This window comes from Cygnus olor, chromosome 1, assembly GCF_009769625.2.
Source record: "Cygnus olor isolate bCygOlo1 chromosome 1, bCygOlo1.pri.v2, whole genome shotgun sequence".
Lineage (NCBI taxonomy): Eukaryota > Metazoa > Chordata > Aves > Anseriformes > Anatidae > Cygnus > Cygnus olor.
The window spans coordinates 42,372,892-42,394,492 of record NC_049169.1 but is presented as its reverse complement, the minus strand read 5'-3'; the positions used below and the strand labels follow the sequence as shown (position 1 = coordinate 42,394,492).

Below are 21,601 nucleotides of genomic sequence, written 5' to 3'. Positions count from 1 at the left end.
GTCCTTTAAAGATAATGTACCTTTCCTAAACTTTAAAAATAACATGGGTATCGTTTAAAATTATTTCCTTGCCATTTTAGAGGTGGAATGAGGTTGCTGTTTCACAGCTGTAAATTGCTACTTTTCAGATGCTGTTATAGATAAATTATCCGTGTTAAAACAGCAATTTTGCACTACTCTGTGGGTTTCTTTAAATAAATAATTCTCACTATTTAAACAACTTTGTTCAATATTGTTTTTCTGCTTACAGTAGGAAAAGTGTGGCGTATATTGCAGAAATTGAAAATGTTTCATAAATTACTTTAACTCTTTAAAATCAAATTTTTTTTTTTTCTGGAGTACAAATTATTTACCAGCTTTATTTTCTATCATAAAGTCTTGTTATCCTCATTTTTAGCTAGTTTATTGTTACTTACAGAGACATCAATAAACTGATCATTGAAGGCAGTGTGATGTTTCATAGGATTTTCAGTGGATGGAAACATTTCTTGCATCTTGTTTTAAAAACTCATTTCTTCCTTTCTGTGTAATCAGTATCATAAACAGACAGAATTTGATGCTTTGCCGTTATATATTTTTTTTACCCGTAAGGCAATTATTCAGTTCATTAACTCCTTAAATATTCTTTTCTGACTTTTTACCTAGTACTTGCTGATGCTCGGGGTGTGTGGGGGGGAATTTTGTCTATGACTAATAAAATAATTGGTTCATGTTCTTACAACATCCTAAAAAATGTGGATTTACTGTCTGATCTGAGCCATCTTTTATCCAAGTGAAACATGTCTTAACTTTCCTGTGTGATCAGGCAGTTATTGAAGCTATGAGCATAGCGTTATCAATGCAAATGTATTGTTTCAGGTTTTTTTTCTTAGTTGTCATAACGCATCAGTGGGTTTTTTTTAGGCATTGTGTAAAAGAATAAATGAGCACTTTTTCCCACTGCATTTTTATTTCCATTTCTGTCTTTACAGAGCAAGAATAAAAGCGTAATGGGTTATGTTATTATTCTTACTGCACTTGTGGGAATCTGAAAAGTAATGGAAGTCTTCACACTAGAAAAATAATGAAAATACTTAAAATTTGCAAGTAATCCATGTATATATCTTTGAAGAGCCAGATGCAGAGTTCTTGCACTGTTGAACTCTTGGTTAAAATGTGTTCTGTTTCTATTTCAGTTAAGATCTTTTCCAAATAGCATTCAAAGAAGAGGCAGAGTATTCGAGTTTGTAGTCAGAATGCCTTAAGCCTCTGCAGGTACTTAGAAAGCAATGATCTAAAAATTAACTTCTCATAGCTTGACAAGTTACTGCCTGACATTTGAGTGCACAAAACAGCCACATACAGACTTCCAGCCTGCTTGCTTACGAGCAAATGCCAGGAGACCACCACTTGAGTTGGCCTGACTGGTGGGCCAGGTCGCAATACCTGGGTTAGCGTGAAGGGCATACCCATGGGACAGGTACCATGGCCTAGCTGGTATGCAGTAACTTGATTTGGGTCTCAACCCTGTACTGCTTGCCAGCTTCCATTTTTGTGCACTCTGGAAGGACAGACAGCAGTGCTGTCAGGAGATTGGGAACATTTTTGCTCTTCTGCTCCCCCCAAAAAATAAATAGCTGATAAACAGCTATCAAAATGCACAGGTATTAGTAGTCATAGTGCAGGTGTATTTGTGACAGGGTGCATACTGTTTTAGTAAACTGCATGTTCTGAACATGCAAGTGCATCACATTTTAAGGATTAATGAGAAATTGTCATTAAGGGTTCTGAGCTTGTGTTCAGAAGCAGTAGCTTGATGGCAATAATCCTGGTATCCTGTCTATTCCTGACAGCCAAAAGGTGCAAAACTGAGTTATTCAGTAGCTGTTTGAGGCATGGACCTCCTGCTCTTAACTGCAGGATTCATTTTTTTATGACGTGGTAAAATATTATGGAAATACAAATAAAATAAAAATATTAATAATGATGTTTTGCTTTCTGTTTCTTTCAGGACTCCTCCAGGGTGGTTTCAAGCAGATATAAAAGGTATGAAATCTTTGTACTTAAAACATTATTCATATACATAGTTCTGCCAGATATACTTTGGACACCAAGTTGAACATGAGCCAGCAATGTGCCCTTGTCGCAAAGGAGGCTCATGGTGGCCTGGGCTGCATTAGGCAAAGTGTTGCCAGCAGGTCGAGGGAGCTGATCCTTCTTGTCTGTTTGGCACTGGTGAGGCCACACCTGGAGTGCTGTGCCCAGTTCTGGGCTCCCCAGTACAAGAGAGACTTGGACGCAATGGAGAGAATCCTACGCAGGGCCACCATGATGATGAAGGGACTAGAGCAGCTCGCTTATGAGGAAAGGCTGAGAGAGCTGGGACTCTTCAGCATGGAAAAGAAAAGGCCTGGAGATGTCTCATCAATGTCTGTATGTACCCTGAAGGCAGGGTGCAGAGGGGGCACAGCCAGGCTCTTCTCAGTGGTGCCTAGTGCCAGGCCAAGAGGCAATGGGCACAAACTGGAACACAGGAGGTTCCCTCTTCCTAAACACCAGGCAGCACGTCTTTTCTGTGTGGGTGACGGAGCAGTGCTGCCCCGAGAGGCTGTGGGGTCTCCTCCTTGGAGACCTTCAAAAGCTGCCTGAACGTGGCCCTGGGCAGCCTGCTCTGGGTGGCCCTGCTTGGGCAGGGTTTGGGCCTGGTGGGCTCCAGAAGGTCCTGCCAGCCTCAGCCCTTCTGTAAAAGCCAATTTAAATAGGCTGAGTGTTTGATGTGTAGGTCATTATACTACTGCTACAAATATATAGCCTGATTTGGGGATAAGGACCAAAGTGATGCACCAAACTTACCCAAACACCGCTGTTATATTACTATTTTAAAATAATCTTAGCTAGTATTTTGCTGGGTCTTACTAGTTGTGAAGCACCAACTTCTTAAGTTTGACAGAGGTAGATAATTTTGTTGCTCTCCATAGTAGTATTGAAAGGAATTTCTATGGGTTTATCATATTAATGTCTCAGTTTTAAGAGATGCTGCTCACTTAACATGTCCTGTTTTGTTTGTTATTTGCCTGTCTTTGAGACAAGTATTACTCTTGTCATTTTTCAAGTTCATCAGTCAGAAACATATCTCAGACGCTGCTGATGCACCTGACAAGTACGTGAAATTTTTGTCCGTGTGGAACATACTGACTCAGCTATTGCAATTATTAGGAAAATGTAATGTTAGCATGAGGTTTAAAATATGTCAACTGAAGCAAGGCATTTTTGGAAATACATACTTATTTCACACATGAATTTATTCTCTTTTAAATATTTCCTTTTGTCAGGTAAAATATATAGATGTTTTATTCACCTGTATTTATATATCATGGCTGCAGCAGTAACTGCAAAGAGCACCTTCAGTTACCTAGTATTCACTGGTGTATTTTCTACACCTCAAACTTATACACATATTCTTTTAGGCTTTACATTTCTTAGTGTGATGCTTTCTTTTGTATTTAGGTTACTGGGTTCCCATAAACATGGCCAAGTGATACTTTTTATTGCTGTGGGGTTTTTTGAATCACTTTGTTAAAGCAGAATGGGTGGACTTATTTTCACAGCCTTAATACCTGTGTAATTCCATGATTTCTTTTCTTATTAATCAAGCACAATTTAGTTGAGTCTCCACTTCCTCTTGGGTACCTGTGCGGAATTTTGTTGCTGTTAGAGTTTGCCAAATACTTAGTTGTGTGCGTCATAAGTACCTGGTGGGTTTTCCTGAAACTTTATATTTACCCTGTACTCACTTGCAAAAACTTGGTTGTGTCTGGGGTGGTAATAAATAGAAGTTTGAGTAATCACACACATCTGTAACTTAGTTGAAAATAAACTAATTCTTCTGATAGCATTGCAAAAAATAGGAAACTCCTAAGTTAGGAAATACTAAAATAAGACTTGTTTGTGCAGTCTTCATTCAGTCAGTTTTAGTTATGTGAAGGATGTACATTCTTTGTTTATGAACTTTCCCCCTCAGGACTTGCATCACTTTCAGGAGGAATCTGACTTGCTGTGAGCTGCAGTTCAATATTTTATGTATGTTGCCATATATCTTACTCATTGCATAGTCCTCAAACCTCATTTTGAGAACAAAAGATTATTTATCTGTGAGGTCATCGCAGTACCCAAGTATTAAGTGGATTTTATTCTAACAAAACCTCGGTAGGTGTACAAGAGCCAGTACTTCACAGATAGAGACTTAATGCCTACTGTGACTAGAGATAGAAGTATCTACTGATTTTTCTCTATATTAAAAAATTTCTACCCTCCCCCAAAGTAATTTTTCAGTTAAGAGCACTTGAACAAGAGTGGCTGCACTTTCTGGTGTAAATCCTAAAGGAATCAGGACCAGGCTCCTCTTTTCTTCTGACAACATTGGGCTTGTTCTCCTCTTCCCTCATCTGCAATGCAGGAAGGTCCTAGAGAAAACATCCTGTTCTACAGTAAGCATTATTATTAAGGCCCAAATGTGTTCAACATAATGGGCTTCTAACAACTTTGTACGTACTTCCTTAGGTTTTCAGGAGAAGAGAAGCAAATTCAAACCTAGGGCCAACCACTTTGAGATCCCATTTGAAGCAGTTATTTGCACTGCTCTAATGACAGGCGGTCAGTACTTCTGGGGTGGGGAAGAGAGAGACTGTTAGTAGACTTCACAGCAAATGACAGCAAAAGTGGAAAGAGTTTTTTCCTAAAATCTTTGGCTCTGTTGTAGACCCCCGTGGGAAGAATATATTATTTGTCAGAAAATTTCCAGTCATTTTCCCGCGTCTTTACTGCTTCTAACTTACTCATTTGCTTTCTCCCCCTTTCCTAGTTGTTCCTCACCAGAAGTGACATCTCAGCATTTTTCTTCGCTTCCCTGGTTTCCATTTCCTGGCCCAGTCAGACACCCTTTCCTCTCTCTCCCCCTTTCTCATACATCCTCATATTTAACTACTGAGTTGCTAGTCTTTGGCATTTTTCTGATCTCTTACTTTATTCTGTTCTGTCTCCATCTTCTGACTTTCAGCCCTCAGTCACAGATACCATTCCAGGCTTCCAGTACCCTTCCTCTCCCTTCCCATGTAGCTGTTTTCATGTCTACACTGAGATACCCATCCTCCCGGACCCAAGAAGACAGGAGATTTATCAACAGCAGAGAAGAAGGGTCTGTGCTGTGTGTTGTGATGGAATTCCTACTCTCGCAATATATTCCAGGGCTCCAGGAATTGCAGATTTTACTACCTATTTAATCAGACATACTGACTACTTTGCCTTGTATGGATGCAGGAATCCATGGTTAAACATTTATATGACATTGCTGAGAAACCCGTTTCACTGAGTGCCCTTTGACGGGAAGATGTGTTTACAAATGAAATCTGCTGGCTGCTATGTTGTTCGGCTGACTTGGACAGACTGAGCCTGTCTCCTTATACAATAAAGTAAATAAAAGTTTGGGATGAGGCTCTTACAATTGTACTCTGTCTTCTGATTTTTTTTTTTAATTCCACGTTTATATCCTAGAATTTTGTATTGGGGTTCATTTGTAGTTGTGTGAGTTAACCACATAAAACATTTTCAAAAGAAAGTGATGGTTTTGTTGTGATCTGGAGTGGCACGGTAGGATGCTTTAAAACCGTGACCAGTATCTTCAGGGTCATGCTTACATGAAGGCTGCGGGACATGCTCATGAGCTTATCTGGGAGTTGTGACCAGTCATCTGTGCTGACTGTGAGCTACATAGAATGGCTCGGGTTGGACGGGACCTTAATCATACAACTCCTGGGACTAGGGGATCTAACTATCCCATCTAACACTAGGGGATCTAACTATCCCATCTAACTCATGGGATTAAAACGAGCGGGTATCCTTCTGGGGCAATAGCCCATATCTATTTTCTCATCTTTAGTTTTTCCCTAAGCTTTTCTAAATACGACGTGCTGCATCTTGGCCGTTCCAACAGCTATAGCTGGGTCTACCATTTTCTGCACTGCTTTATGTGTAGTTCTTTTAAATCAAGAGGCACGCTGCCATTGGTAAGGGTGGTTTTCTGAGTCAGTTCTGATGCTGTCACCAGAGTTGGTGTCATCACTGATTTCTCAAACAAGTCAGTGACAAAGTGTATTGTTTCTGGAAATACTTGAGTGCAATCTACATGTAAACATGAATTATGTTTCTCTTGCATTCTGTGAACTAGAAGTTTGCAAGTAACAGCAAAGCGGGATATGCATGTGGGCATAGGAATATTTTGGCTTATTTTAAAAAGCCATTTAGCTTCTTTTTTAGAAATGCCTTAAATTAAAACTAAAACCTTGCAAATTGGGGTTTAAAATAATTCAGAAGATTTTGCATGGTTCATGGATCAGACAGATCAGGCTGGATCAGTTTACAGAAAGAGTCAGATTAAAACCTCTTAATGGTTCAAGGGTGTGTTCCCCTTATAAGTTTGTTTATTAGTGGAAATGAATGCAATATGGTGTGGCTTTATGGCTTCCAGGCAAACGGCAGAGGGCTTTTTCCCTCTTTCAGGATAGCAGTGCAGGCTCACACGGAACCCAGCAGGTAGGGACCCTGCCCACTAATTCTGAAAGACCGCGTTGGACTCTGGTTTAACATTCATGCAAGAGTAGAAAAATAAATGAGGTATAACAGATCACCAGCTCCTAGCAGGAAGTGCTGCGAAGGAGATGTTAAAGCCCAGCTAAAATTCTCTTGCTCGGTGTTTTTTTTTTTTTTTTCTTTTTTTTTTTTTGATTACTGAAAATCTTAAAGCATAAGGAAAAAGCTTAAAGTCTACCAATTTACATGCCACCTACTAACCTTGGTCTCACTGCTTCAGAAAGGATGCAGCTGCAAAATACCATTTCGTAACACTGTGCCTGGACTTGCCTACTCGCCCTGGTCTGGGAGCTGTGCAGCGAGGCCCCGACGGCTCAGGTTGCGTGCAGAGCACTGTCTCGTCACGCCTGCCACGGCAGGACCTCAGCTGTGCCAAAATGAGCACTTAAATAGGCAGGGATCACCCAAAGGGCTTTTCTTGACTGTCATATCCCCTTTTCCACTAATTGTCGATGTTACAAAGTAGTGGAAAAGCTTTGGGTATTCCTACAGAAGCTTATTATGGCCTAAGTTGGGCCCGCTGCAGTTCCTCACTGTTGGATGTGCCAGAGCAGCTGGGCCTGGTGGTGCCCGAGGGAGCTGCTGTGGCTGGCAGTTGGAGGTGTCCTACTCAGTCACCTTACGGCCAGAGACAGGACAAGGGGATGTGAGCTGCAGGGACGACACGGCTGCCTTTCTTAGCTCGGCACCGACAGCCTCTGGCATGGCTTAACCAGTCCGAAGCCAACAGAAGTCTGAGGTAGGCTGTTTAGAAACGCTGCCTTCTGCTCGTTCTTCCAAAGAAGCTGCTAGCTACTGGCTGGATTTCAAGGTGACACAATTAATTACGAGTTTCCAAATCAAGTATGATTACATGATTCTGGAAATGAACATAAATGCGTTATAATTGAAATCATTGACATTTGCTTTCGACGATAGGTGACTTTAATTGGATGAAATTGTCATTTGGGCAGTGCTTCATGAAAACATTGAAAGAGACATTGAAAGGAGCAAGATTTTTTCCACCCTCCTCTAATGCTGCTATTAAAGCTGACCCTTTGCAAATAACAGGTTTTATTTTATTTTAAAGGAAGTGACTAGAATGTCATTCTAAACCAAAACTTTTTGTGTAAGAATAGTCAGAAACTGCAATGTGGGTTCATTTCTTTGCTAGTTTGTTACAACAGGCAAAATAATGAACTTTGTTTATGTCGCTTTCCTTGTATTATGGACTAATGACTTAATTTTATTATGTTTTTAATCCCTAGAAGTCTTCATGATATGTCCTTTATACTTATGATACTGAAAGGGAATGTGTTCAGTAGGGTCTTCTCCCCATAAAAATACGCGAGGACATTTTTAAGCGTGAGTTTCAGGGAAAATACAGAAAATGTCTTAATTTTCAGTATTAATGAAACTCTTCCTATCTAGTTATTCTTTCTTTTAACTTTCCTTTAGGAACATCTGCCAAGGTCACTCACTGGAGTTGAGATATTCCACTACTGGCAAAAGGGATCGTTTCTGAGTGATGAAAAATTCAGTCTTTTTTTGGTGTGGTCTCTCCTTGTGACATTAGCAGCATGAAACAACACATCTTTCAAAAAGCTAAATAATCTAGAATTTATAGAGTTAAGCTAAAATATTTCTCTTATGTTATGTTGCAACATGCGTATCCGGTCCCTAGAAATGTTTTTAAAAAAATCTTCTAGATGGAGAATAAACAGTGCTAAATATGGTAATAACATTAAGCTACAAAATTCCTTACAATTGTGTCAGTGTGCCTTGGAAACTTCACACATACTGGAGCAAAGCAACATTTATATCCATGAAAAGACATTCTTTTGCCAGATATGCCTGCTTTTGATTTGCACCGAATCCATCTAGATTTGCATGTTGTCAGCAGGGGTTTTCTAGAGTTATGAAATGCAAAACTGTTAAATGAAAATGTTAATCATATACTCTCCTGTGTTTTAAAGGAATTGTTGTAGGGATACTCATGATGCTTTTTATTCTTTCCCTGAGTGCTCTCAAAAGCCTTTATATGCATGTTGCAGTGGTGTGGTTTCACAAAATCCCAGAAGGGATGAGGCTGGCAGGGCCCTGGAGCCCATCTGGTCCAACCCCTGCTCACTCAGGGCCACCCAGAGCCACTAGCCTAGGACCATGTCTGGATGGCTTTCAAATATCTCTATCCAAGTTCTGGTTAATGGTGAACAATTATTATTATTATTTTTTTTGGCCATATAGATGTATATTTTCAAAGTTTTGGTGGATCAGAGAGTGCAAAATCTTTCTCCCTCTGCCTGGTCCTAGGGTCTTCTGTTCTGCTGCTCTTAATTATGCCTGTTACAACTGTGGGAAGAACACCATTAAATCTGTGACTTTGAAAATGCTTGACTTCTAATATTTGTATTTCTAAATCAGTACTGGTTTTGTACATAATCACAATGCCGAGACCATAAGCTTTTTATAAACTAGTTCATGCGCATTCGCAATGATTATCTGTTAAGATTCCATTGCAGTGCTTTTTAAGGTTACATGATCTAATGCAAAAAAACTTATCACCAGCCTGATGTGATAAATAGGTAACTTTTATTTATATATATATATAATACATATTTAATCAGAGGAGTATCACTCCAAATATTTTGTGCTGATTTTTTCCCATGGTGCTTGTAACCTGTTGTGTTTTGTCTGGCTGGGATGGAGCTGACTTTCTTCATAGCGGCCAACGTGGTGTTGTGCTTCTTCTTTGAAGCAAGGTTGGGAGAGGTTGGGGTTGTTCAGGAAAGAAGGCTCCAGGGAGACCTTATTGCAGCCTTTCAATATATAAAAGGAGCTTATAAGACAGACAGAAGAAGACTTTTTGCCAGGGCCTGTATTGACAGGGTAAGAGACAATCATATTAAAGTGGAAGAGCTTATAAAACTATTATCATATTAAAATGAAAAAAAAAATTAAATCTGAAAACATCATATTAAACTGAAAGAGATTTAGATTGGATATTAGGAAGAAATTCTTCACTATGAGGGTGGTGAGGCACTGGAACAAGTCACCCGGAGAAGCTGGGGATGGCCTGTCCCTGGAAGTGTTAAAAGTCGGGTTAGATGGGGCTTTGGGCAACCTGTTCCAGTGTTGATAACTCACTAGTGGTTTGGCTGTTGCTGAACAGTAATTGCACAATGTCAAAGCCTTTTCTCCTCCACCTTCACCTCCCCTGCAGTGAGCAAGATACTGGGAGTGGACACAGCTGGGACAGTTTCCCTGGGCTGACCGAAGGGATGTCACATACCATATAATGTCCTGCTCAGCAGTAAAACCAGGGTAGCAGAAAAAGAAGTGTGTGGGGGGGTTGTAGACTAGCTTCCAGAGTAGCTGTTGCTCAGAGACCAGTCTAAAAGATAAATAAACTGTCTTCATCTCTCCCCATGAATTTCCTCTATTTCGCTCTTTCCATTCTCTCCCCAGTCCTGCTGTGGGGAAGAGAGGAGGGAGCGAGCAAGCAACTGTGTGAGTGCTTGCTTGGCTGCGGCTCGGGCTCAGCCCACCACACCCAGCTTTGCTCAAGTTCTGTTGGCCAGTTTCGTATTCTTGGTCAATTCCTTGCAATACAGAGATACGGCTGTTTCAAGGTGACCTTCAGGTAGCCTCTCTAAAATTCTCTGAGAAAGCAGGGATCAAGGTTTTCTTTTTTCAAAGACTTAATGAAAATTTCATAATCACCTTTCAAAAAAAGCAGGTTAGTACCTTTTTCTGAAGACTTGAAAACAAAAAAGCACACAAAAATCAACTATTTGCTGTACTGATTAGAAATTTCCAAACATTTTGCTTTGTGATATCAGACAGACTATATGTCTCCTGAATTTTTTACTGAATTTAGATAACTTTCAGGCAAACAAAATGGGATACGTTTCATAGGGATACAGCAGTAGAGAAGATCAAAAACTTCTCTACAGTGAATTCATATCTGCTGCTTAAATTACCCTGGCCAGAAAAGAAGAGATTCCATAGAGATCAAAACAGGCAGGCTACTATAAAATACTAATCTAGGGAGGTTGTGAATTACAACATTTTATCATAAGGAGATACACTCTAGATTCTTGGTACAGGTTGTGTTTTGAGGCAGTATTGTGCATGATTCCTTGAGGCAGTGAATTCAGTGAGTTCTCAGAAACACAAAGCTGTGAAATAGCTGCTCTGCAGTTTATTAGACTGACCTCCTGAGTGCTTTGGAAAGGACTCTATTGTTACTTCTTCCTTTTCCATTTTGTTAAATCTCTAAATAGGTGTCTGCTTTGTTCTATGCCTTTGTAGCACAGCTAATGCTCCAGAAGACGATGCTCTCAATAGATATTCCCGAACAGAGAGGACAACTTATAGCAGATACAGCAGGGATACAAACTCTTCTGGGAGCTCTGTACCAAGTACTGCTTTGGAAAAGAGGATTGAGGAGCTTGAAAGGGTGAGTACCAACTAACGTGCATGGTATAAATCTGGAATAAGTACCTTTGAAACTCCATGGGGAAATTACAAGTAAAAATACATAGAAATGATGCTCAGTGCTTGAAGTGCAGATACTTATGTCTATAAACATGTACGATGAAACAAGCAGACTGAAAGAATGTGAACTTTCTAATCGTTATAAATGTTTAGTTTTCATTTGGTGTAGAAGTGCAAAATAATAAGGTAAATATAATACACTTAGAGAGCCAGCTGTTCTCTGTGTATTTGTCATATGTACCTTGTGACGCACCAACGTAGGGCAGATAACTTGTGGGGAGGAGGGGCTCGCTGGCTGTTCAGAAAATAAGCAAGTCTGTTTCTGATCTACTTCTAGTTTGAGATTTTTTTAATGTATTGAAGTGTTATAAAATTTAATTGTTATCTAGTTGTTCACTGAAGTTTTAAGCATCTCAAATATATTTAAAACAAAGTTTTCATTATTTCAGACATTTTTCATACAAACATATTTGGAAAGTGTAATAATGTTAAAGCTGTGTTTTTCACATAAAACATTCTTTTGGCTAAATACGTCATGTGTAATCTATTATGGGCTTCTGTTTCTTCCTCTGAAGTGTATTTTTGTGGGTAACTTGCCAAATTTTCTTGAATTCATATGGACGAAAGTTACTAAGTAAATGCAATTTGAATAGATTTTTTTTAAAGGGTGAAAATAAGGCGTGTTCTGTAGAAATTAGTTTTTTTTTTTTTTTTTTTAAGACTTAAGGAAGCCAGATTTGAATGAAATGTGCTATAATCCTCCAAATCAACTTTCTTCTGAAATAAATAATAACAAATAACTGAACTACCAATAACACAGAAAATAGGAGAAGATCTAAGGACTTCTTTTTGCTATACTGAACACTAACTTACTGAATTCCTAATGGACGTTTTAATTTTCTCTTGCATTTGAGCCCACAGGTATTATGAGTCTTCATTTCCTTTGTTAACTGTAGTATGAAACAAAAAGAAAAGGAAAAAAAAACTATAAAAATTTGGAATCAGAAACTTTACATTTACTTATTTGTCTTTTGGGCCCCCTATCCAGTTCTGGGCTCACTCATGCTTAAGGTAGATATTAAAAAAACATCTCTGGAACCAGAGATAGCACACAGGTTTGATGTGGGTAAAATATCTTATTAGATGTGTATTCATTAGCTCCTTGAAATATAAAGGCTTGAAGACATATGGGTTTGGCTCATAGAAAAGAAATTACAGGTAAGTGCTTGTGGTGCGTGTGTGTGGAGGGTTGCTTTGATTAACTTTAATGTTAGTTAACTTAAAACTGTCTTTAAGATGCACAATTACATTTGACACCAGTACATATTCTGTTTTTAGGAACTTGCAAAGGAGAGACAGGAAAATCTGAGATTAATGAAGATGACACAGGACAAAGAGGAACTAATTGGGAAACTGAAGGAAGAAATTGATTTATTAAACAGAGTAAGCACGTATTTTCTTATGTGGTGCTATATAAAGAGGGGAAAAAAGCATCTGCATTCTCAGTGCTTTGTTTCAGGCGCTTATAGCCACTGGGCAAGATCTGAATAGAATTAAGTGTTGTTGGGAGTTTTTGTTTGTTTGTATTTATGTAACTTTTCTACAGGCATGTAAATAAGTTCTATTTCCCAGGTGGCGTCTGTTCATCATCATTAACATCATTAATCTCTAGTGGGACTTGACTCTTGACTGATGTGCAGAGCCAGGATGTACTAGGGAAGTACGCTTCTAGTAGTCCAGTGCATGCTTTCCTATAAAAATTCAACAAAAAAATTTCAAAACTGGCCTTGGTTGATCCAACGGTGAAGGGAAACAATAACTCTATGTGCATAGTGCTAAACTTTCATTTGCAACAATGGAGGACAACATACTCAAAAATTCTCAAACTAATCTACGGTACTGAAGGAGCTGAGAATATTCTGAAACATGTCTGTTATTTCTTTTTATAAAGAAAGTTGGAAATTATAGGATAAGCGAAGTATTGTCTGTGTTTTGGAGAGATTTCTACTTTAATGGGGAATTGATCTTTATGCCACTTTTATATTCAGCAAGGGATCTCTCACATCTAAGCTGATGACCTGAGTATTAGTCAGTGAAACTGTTCACTCCTACATAGTGGGTAGCAAAGCTACTTTAAATGCTGGTCACATCTGATTTCCTGTCTCAGAAGTCAGAAAACAACAACAACAACAACACAACAGAAGTAGCCGATTCACTCAAAGCTTGTGTTTTAGGACCATGATAGTTTCTAAGGTTTGCTTTTCCAGAAGAGTTCTAGAAACAATGTTCATTTTTTCTGCTGTATTTGAAGGATGATGTCCTAAATTAAATCCATTGAGTATCTGACTAGGAACTATCTTATAACATGTAAAGTCAAGCAGACCCGGTGTATTACATGCATTGAAGTACGATGGCAATTTCTGCTTGTTGTGTGGAAAGAAAGCATAAAATGTAGTCCTCTGAAAAACCTCTTCACTACAAAATGGCTAAAGTTGTACCATTCAATGAGATATACGTGGTGGTCCCTAGGTAGCCTCTGTTAAATGGAGTAGAGAATGCTTTCTTATTTTTGTTATCCATCAAGTCAGCATTTATCATATCTATAACATTATCTATTAGCTTTATTGCAGAGCAAGTATTTATGTTTGAAACCCACAGACTTTCCCGATCGAAATAGCTGCCTTTTGAATTTCTGGCCGTTTTACTAATTTGTCTTGCCACAATTTGAAGCCAGCATGTTTCAAGTGATAACTTCCATTAAAACAGATAGTTTTACTTTCTTTTTAAATGGTTGTTGGATTTATGACTGCTTTTATATTGGCTATCCATGTGGATTTAGAAAGAGGAAAGCTTTAGAATGTTAAGAAAAGCTACAGAAGTGTTACATCATTCCCATAAAGGAAAGGAATGGAAGGTAATACGCGATCATATTTGCCTAAGGTTTGTCTTTACAACTGCAGTCACGAGAGCCAGCATTTAAACATCCATCTGCTCTTCATAGAACATTGCTCTGTAGACCTGGCACCAGGACTGGGTGCTTTACATGGAGGAACTGTTGTGATCTTCAACCTTCTGTTTGAATAAGCCGATGACGTCCTGATGACCTAGTGAGCTTACGCAGAGATCTTTTTAAAAAGTTTTGCTGGTAGGGAACCTGAATAGGGGTCTTGAAATTTGACCATCTATGCATTCACAGTATTTCTCCATTCATCAAAAAATGCTCTCATTGCATGTTAGGTTGTACACAGTTCGAAAGATTTTCAAGTCAGAGAGCCTAAATGCCATTTTATTGCATAGCTTTGTGACTGCTCAGCCCTCATATTTAGAGAAGTGCTCTTTCTAGAAGTTTCGGTCAGTTCATGACCACAGATGCATCCTTCATTGCCAGAGACCGTGTGTTATACTTGAAAAGCTGTTTTTCCAAGAATCCTGAAAACTTGTTGGCAGACTTTTTCTTATTTTAAGTAAATATATTTATTTAATGTAAAAATAAGATTTTACTGAGAACACTTAGTACAAAGATACTTAAAGAACATTAGCTGCATTTATATTGAGAACCAGAAAAGGCGTTTTGTCATAAATGGCATTTTTTCATTCCAGTAGATTAGCCTCTAAAAGTATGTCTGCCACTTTTTTTTTTTTTAATAAGATAAAGGCAATTGCTTGATAAAAGCCTCAAATATCTGAAAAGAAAGGCATCTCAAGACATTTAAATATTTGTAGGCTATGTTCAACTATTGACTAGTTTGTACTCAGTCATTTCTGATCTTACTGTCCCTATAGTTAAATGCACGTTTGGACTGAGAATTCACAATCTACTTAGCGTCAATGGTGTAGCTATTGGTTCATTTGGAAGTCCAAGAGTTTCCAGCTAATGTATTTTATTTACTAATAAGAGTAAGTTAGCATTGCAGTTTTTAATTTTGATAAGAAGCTTTAAATTCCAGAGTGGCAAAAACCATCTGCATCTCTCAGTCCATTATTTCCTTAGATATTTAAACTGAATTAGTTATTTTTCTTGGATCATATTCAAGAACTTCTTTGGAATGTTATTTTGTCAGCATGAACTTTCACAAACTATTTACATTTTATTTTGAGTAAACAACAGGTATTTTTATACAGAAGGCTTTTAGGTAAGCTTTAATTGAGCTATCTAATATCTCTGTTAACAGCAAGATCAAATGCAGTATTACATATGCTGAACTAAAAAAAAAAACATTTTATTGAAAAAGTATTGTGTTTTCCATCTGATTATTGATCTGCTCAAGAGATAAAACCGTGTGGTTTTTAAAATTGCATAGCTGTTCATCAAAACTTTTACATATTTAGATTTTTAAGTCACTTGTATCTGTTACTTTCAGAGCAATCAAATGCTTTTCCTGGAAGTCATTTGTTCTGTGACGCAGTATTACCTCTGTTAGGTAAAAAGCAATTTCTGCTAGTGATTTCTTGATTCCACATTACAAAAACAATACACAACTTGCAAAGGTATAGGTATAGCAGTATGGATTTGGTTTGGCAAACTGAAGAGGCTTTTAAAAATCAGAGTACCCATTAACACACACTCTCTAGAATGCACTTCTGGAATGACCCCACTAAAAAGAAACAAGAAAGTAGGCCCCTTATGTCGAACAGTGCTTAACGACTTCAATGAACAAGAGAGAAAAAATCTTTTCACTATTACTGTTTTATATTTAATCAAGCATGACAACAGTAGGAATTTGCAGACAGATCAAAAGGCATCTAAAAGCTCTGATCAGAGTCCTGGTTCTTCCTTCTTTGGCCTGCCTTTCATTTTCCTCTTCAAAGTGCTGTCCCTGAGGTCACACTCCTATTTCCTCAGTTTTTTGTTCTCATTCTGTTTCTTCCACGTTGTTTGTACAGTAAAATTATTTTTACTGAACTAATGCTTACAGCAACTGCCAATTTTGTCATTATTCAGTTTAAAATCTTGGAAAGACTTGGTAAGAAGTCAAGCGCTGAACTGGGAACTAATTAAATACAGCAGTTAGTGGAAGAGAGACAGACATTTGAGGTAGGATCAATCTATTTTAAACACAATTTTTTAGTATTTGTGTGTTCTTTCAGTAGCAGTTGAGATAGAAGTTACAATATGCCTTTTACTCTTTTTCAGAGAAAATGAAAAAGATGGGCATGCAGTACTTTTCCTGAAAAATGTTATGCTTAATTTAAAATACAAAGCAGACTTTATTGCAGTAATAACCAGTGATGTGTTCAGCAACACAACAAGTGGGATAGTTGCAGACAAGTGCAATCCAGGGAGCAGAGGTAGTAGCCAAATAAACTCCATGCTAGTAAAGTAATCACACCTATCCAGTTTTGATTTCTTGTTGTTTAATTCCTACTGCAGCTTCAGTTTTGCTTATATATGTTTCCACTTCAAGGTTCTTATATGTGGGAATATAATACTAATGTTTTCTACTTCTGGTAACACTTGGAAAAATGCCAGGTTTAGCAGATTTAAGGATAGCTACTGTGACACAAATTCTTCCCAACCCCAACTTCTCGATTTCAGAGCTAAGATGCTAAATTCCTGCTGCTACTAATCAAGAGTTTGTATTTAATGTCCTGAGAAATGTGTATTTTTCTTTCTCCTTTCACAGGACCTAGATGATATAGAAGATGAAAATGAACAATTGAAGCAAGAAAATAAAACCCTCTTAAAAGTTGTTGGACAGCTGACAAGGTAGAAGATTCAAGCCTCAATGAGGAAAGATTTTAAAACTACTGATTGAACATTAAGGTCAATATAGTAATACTTCCTGTGTTGCATTATGTTATAATAACTGTCTTTATATTTATTTTTAGGAAACCAGATGAATGTTTATTTTCATAGTACTTTCTTCTTCATTCAATGAAATGGCATCAAAATTGGGGTGTATTTTCATTTTCATTTCTCATAAGAAAAATAAAAAGTTTTGACATATTTCAAAATACTAAATTCAAAAATATGGGGGTTTTGTATCTTCAGATTACATCTGGATATATCAAAGTAATTTAAAATTCAGAGCACCAAGATCACTTTCAGTCCATGTGGATGTATATTTTTGAAATGAATAGAAGCAATACATACATATGAGCTTTGTTTACACAGATCCAAAATATATATTTTGTGAAATATTTACTTTTTTGTTTCAACATCTGTAAAGTGGATGCCTTTTTACTGTTGTATAACATTTTGCAGATTGATTTCTTGCTCTAAAAACTCTTTTATGTTGACTTTTTTTTTTTTTTTTTTTACTTTATCTGAAAGACTGACAGTAGAGTAGTAGCAATTTTTTTTGTATAGCAGTATTGTGGCAGGAGGGGGAGGTCTTATTAAAAAATAAATAAATCACCCGTGGTATCAGCATTAATGAATTCTTAGAATCACATTGAAGTTGTGCACTGCAGTTTATTTTAAAGCTTTTGCTTTAGCAATGAAATGCAATTTTACTATCAAACAGTTTTGTTTGCTGTGTTGAGAATACAAACAGAGCCTGGAGCTTTCATTTTTGCAAAGACATTTTTGCAATACATTTTTATTTAAAGGTGTTGTCTTAAGGTGATCATAACCAATGTGAGTTTTTTGATGTTTCATTTTTTAAGCTGGGTCAAAAATTTTGTATATAGCGAAGTAGAGAGGAATAAGAGATTAATGCATTTTTGAAACATCATATGCTTAAAAAAACACTTTTATCCTTGATTTTAAACTAACAAAGTGTTTAAGAAGTGCCTGTTTAGATGTTACAGTCCACTTACGAGCACATACTGATTCTTCTATAACATGACAGTAGACAAAATTCTCATTTTACATAAACCACAGACAATTGACAATTCCATTCCTAAAATTCTTATTAGACAGAAATTTGACGTACTTTATTTCATATTAATACAACATATATTTCATTCATTTCAATCAGAAAAAATATATAGGTCACTTGAGTGAGGAGACTTGAAAACATTTCAAGGAGTCCAGGCTTTTTTTTGATGATTTTGAAGTTTCATGTCAGAACATGGCATACATGTAGTTTGTGTTACCTTAAAACTTAAAGGCAACTTCAATATGTAGTAGCAATCATCTTTTCAGATTTGCCAATTGTTTCCATAACACGCATTTAATGACTGTAAGAGATTCTTAAACTTCAAATTCAGGAATTATTGTTATGCCTTGGATTGTTTTAAATATAGGATATGTTATTTTACATATGTGTATTCTAATGAGGAATTTTTCAGAGCTTTAAAGTATTTTTCAAGAAGTATTTTTCAAGATATGCCAAGATGCCTTGGAGTTTTCCTTCATAATGGAAGAGATATCCCATAGGACACTGTTTAAAACCTTATCTCAGGGTTTTAAGCGGTATGTGGGGTTTGTATTGGCCCTCTAAACTATGGTATTCACCAGTGAATATTTGTCTTAACATTAGTCAAACAGTAAGAAGTCCCTTCATTTATCACTTCCATAAAGTTAAAATTGAAAGTCATAAAAAAAGAATAATTTGAGGTGTATGCCTTCTAAATAAATACAAAACTTTTATCTGGAACAACATCTGATTTCCTTCTGTGTATGCTATGTAGGAAATATACATACAGACTTAAAGCATGGGATGTCAAACATACTGAAACATCTCTAAGGACTTAATGCAGAAACACAGATACTAATACAAAGTTGTAAATGAGGTATTTCACAGTCTGTATTTCATATACATTTTAAACCAAAGAACAATGACAGCAAAGTATATAAACAAGAATTGCTTGTCATTGTATTTACCTCTTCTTGGTTTGCATGTGTATTGACTAAAGTTTAGCAGCAGAAACCCCAAAATTAGAATTTCATTTTTTAACGTGGACACCCAGTTGATGGGAATATTTGGCAGAAGCACTTACTATATCCTACCTTGAGGAGGTACTGGCAAAAGGAAGTTTCCAAATATTTGAAAGCAGTAAACCTTCAGGCAGAAAGTGTGAACAACAGAACTGTTGGGAACTCACACAGGAAGTACCTAGACATTATTGTTACTACTTATGTTATCAGTTTCTTGGAAGAAGTTTAATAGACTCTAGGAATAATGGTGTGTGACATAAAATGTTAATAATCGTCTAGTCTTTACTTGCCATTAAAATTTGATTTCAGTGGGGTGTCCTTATAATCAAGCTCAACCATAGAACAAGTTTTTATTCTAGGTGATGTGGTGTTAAATTATCTACCTTGCCAGCAATTCACTAACTTGAGCCCATGTGCTCTCCCATCCCACACCTCAGTTTTTCTCAATTGTCTGATCTGAAAGCAAATAAATACACTGCTGCAAGTGGGAACCCACCTCTTTTGGGAAAGCTGTATGATTCTGGGATGAATCTGGATAGTAACATACCTAGGCTAAATTAGAGCTTTTTTTTGGAAGGGGGTGTTATTACGCAATATTAATTGTCTCATGAAAATTTCTGAACTTTCCTATCTTTAAATTTGTACCCAACTGCCTAGATCTAGCATCTGTGTTTCTGGGTAACTTGAGTCATCTAAGGAAATCTAAACAGAAAAGTACCCTAGTTGACTAAAAGAAATGAGAGAAAATGCTTTAATAATGAACACCACATAATACTTGTTTTAAGAATGCAAAATGATGCTCCTGTTGTGGCTGCATATTGTATAGAAAAGAGGTGCATCCAGAGCTGAAGGTTAAAATTGTGCAGAAATATTTCTATTGATGATTACATTACAATCCCACAAATGTTTGTGGGATTTGTTCTCTAAATTAGAAGATTTGCCATATATAAATGTTGCTGATTTTTACAAGGAAATTCAAAATTAAGCATTTTTCATTTCAAAATAATTAAGTGGCCATGTGTAAGTGCATTGTTACTTGATATATATATTAACCAAAAGAGTACAGTCTGTATTTGCAAAGGAGTGTTTTTTTCTATCTTTAAAGAAAAAATTTTCTCTGTTAATTACCAGATTTATATTGACATATTCAGATATTAATTACTTTTCTGCTATTTCTCTTGGCTCTGAATTTGAGAGGTAGAGTAGTAAAGAGGGTAACAAAAAATAAATGAATTAATTCCAAACTAGGAAGAATAACCTAATGATTTTTCTGATTATTATTGTTCAGTTGTACTGAGAGTTAGCTGTGGAAAGACTTGCAACTGACACAAGCATTACAAGAGATACAGGGGTTTTGATACATGGGAAGCAACTGATTAATCTGCATCAAAACTTTAAAAAATTTACCTGGTATTATTACAACTTGGAAACTATCTACCATAGGACCAGAAGGAATACTGGAGATCAAATTACTTTTTAATTCTTTCCTAGGAAGGCACAGGAACGTTGACTCCAGCTATTCCATAGTTTTCTGCACGTTTTTCTGTCTATTTCCAGCTTGAATTGAAACAACTCAGTATTAGTAGCCAACAGGAAAGGTAATTATTGGGAAACAAATACTCTATAGATACTATCAATCTACGACTTGTCAGTATTTCTTAACTTCAAACCCTTTTTGAAGATGTCAATTGAGTTCGGTCCATTTTCATCAGTATTAACAATCATAAACATCTGACACTTTTAGCAAGACACAACCATTTTCGTTGGAGAAACTGCCATTGCAAGCCATAACTTAAATATGTACAATAAAATAAATTTGTGCTGGAACCAGTATCTGCTGAGACTGAGGAACTAAGGATTATATTTAAAAGTTCTGTTAAAAAAAATAAATCTGGATCTTGTCACTTAATTTGATATGGATGATCTCTACTAAAAGTTCATTTCAGAAAGTCATTCCAGTGTCAATACCTGTGTAAGGAACATTTCTACTCCTGTTATTAAGCATTTCTTTAGGACTACTTAAATATGTCCAGGACATAGATATGTGTTTTATGTACCATTCATGGTCTTACAGGTATGGTGACTTACTATAGTAAATCTCCATTCCTGCTTGTACTGCAGCAGATGTACATTACATTGTTAATTTAATCCTTTTGTTTCTATTTCCGGATTTCTGGTGTAACTGTTCTTGTTCAAGGTTACAGCTAGTTGTGGTTTTTCTGTTCTGCAAAAGTTGTGATAGTTGAGTTTACCTCTGAAAATAATCTCATGAGGAGTCATTTTTTAAAATATCCATTTTATGCATTTAAAAAGATGAAGCATCATTAAACTATAAATAACTAAATACCCATTTTAGTTTTGAACACTGAATAGTTGTAGTATTATCTGTGGTATCAGATTAAATTTGATGTTGAGATTTACTATTGCAGGTAAAAGAAACGCGTTTAATCTAACAATAAAGACTGTGTGCCTTTGTCCAAATAAAACAAAATTCTTTTTAATCCAGGCTGAGTATTTATTGTGTTCACAGGAGAATTAACGTTGTCTGACTAAAATTCTAACTGGATTTGTCACCAAATATGGAAAGCATTTGGGCAGGAATTGACAAGAGGAATATTCTGGTGTATACATAGTAGTCTGAAATAGTGACAGTTCTGTATGGAGGTCTAGTGT

At 36.8% G+C, this 21,601-nt stretch overlaps 1 protein-coding gene across 1 annotated transcript in view; it reads left to right on the top strand.

The window, feature by feature from the left end:
- PAWR (pro-apoptotic WT1 regulator) overlaps positions 1-21,419 on the top strand; it is an 81,607-nt gene extending 60,188 nt beyond the window's left edge. The window contains exons 4-7 of the mRNA XM_040554014.1: positions 1,991-2,025; positions 10,918-11,065; positions 12,442-12,546; positions 16,728-21,419. Coding sequence (XP_040409948.1) covers positions 1,991-2,025; positions 10,918-11,065; positions 12,442-12,546; positions 16,728-16,814 — 375 coding nt within the window. The 3' untranslated portion in view covers positions 16,815-21,419. The remainder of the gene's footprint in view (positions 1-1,990; positions 2,026-10,917; positions 11,066-12,441; positions 12,547-16,727) is intronic.
- Positions 21,420-21,601: the final 182 nt, after the last annotated feature.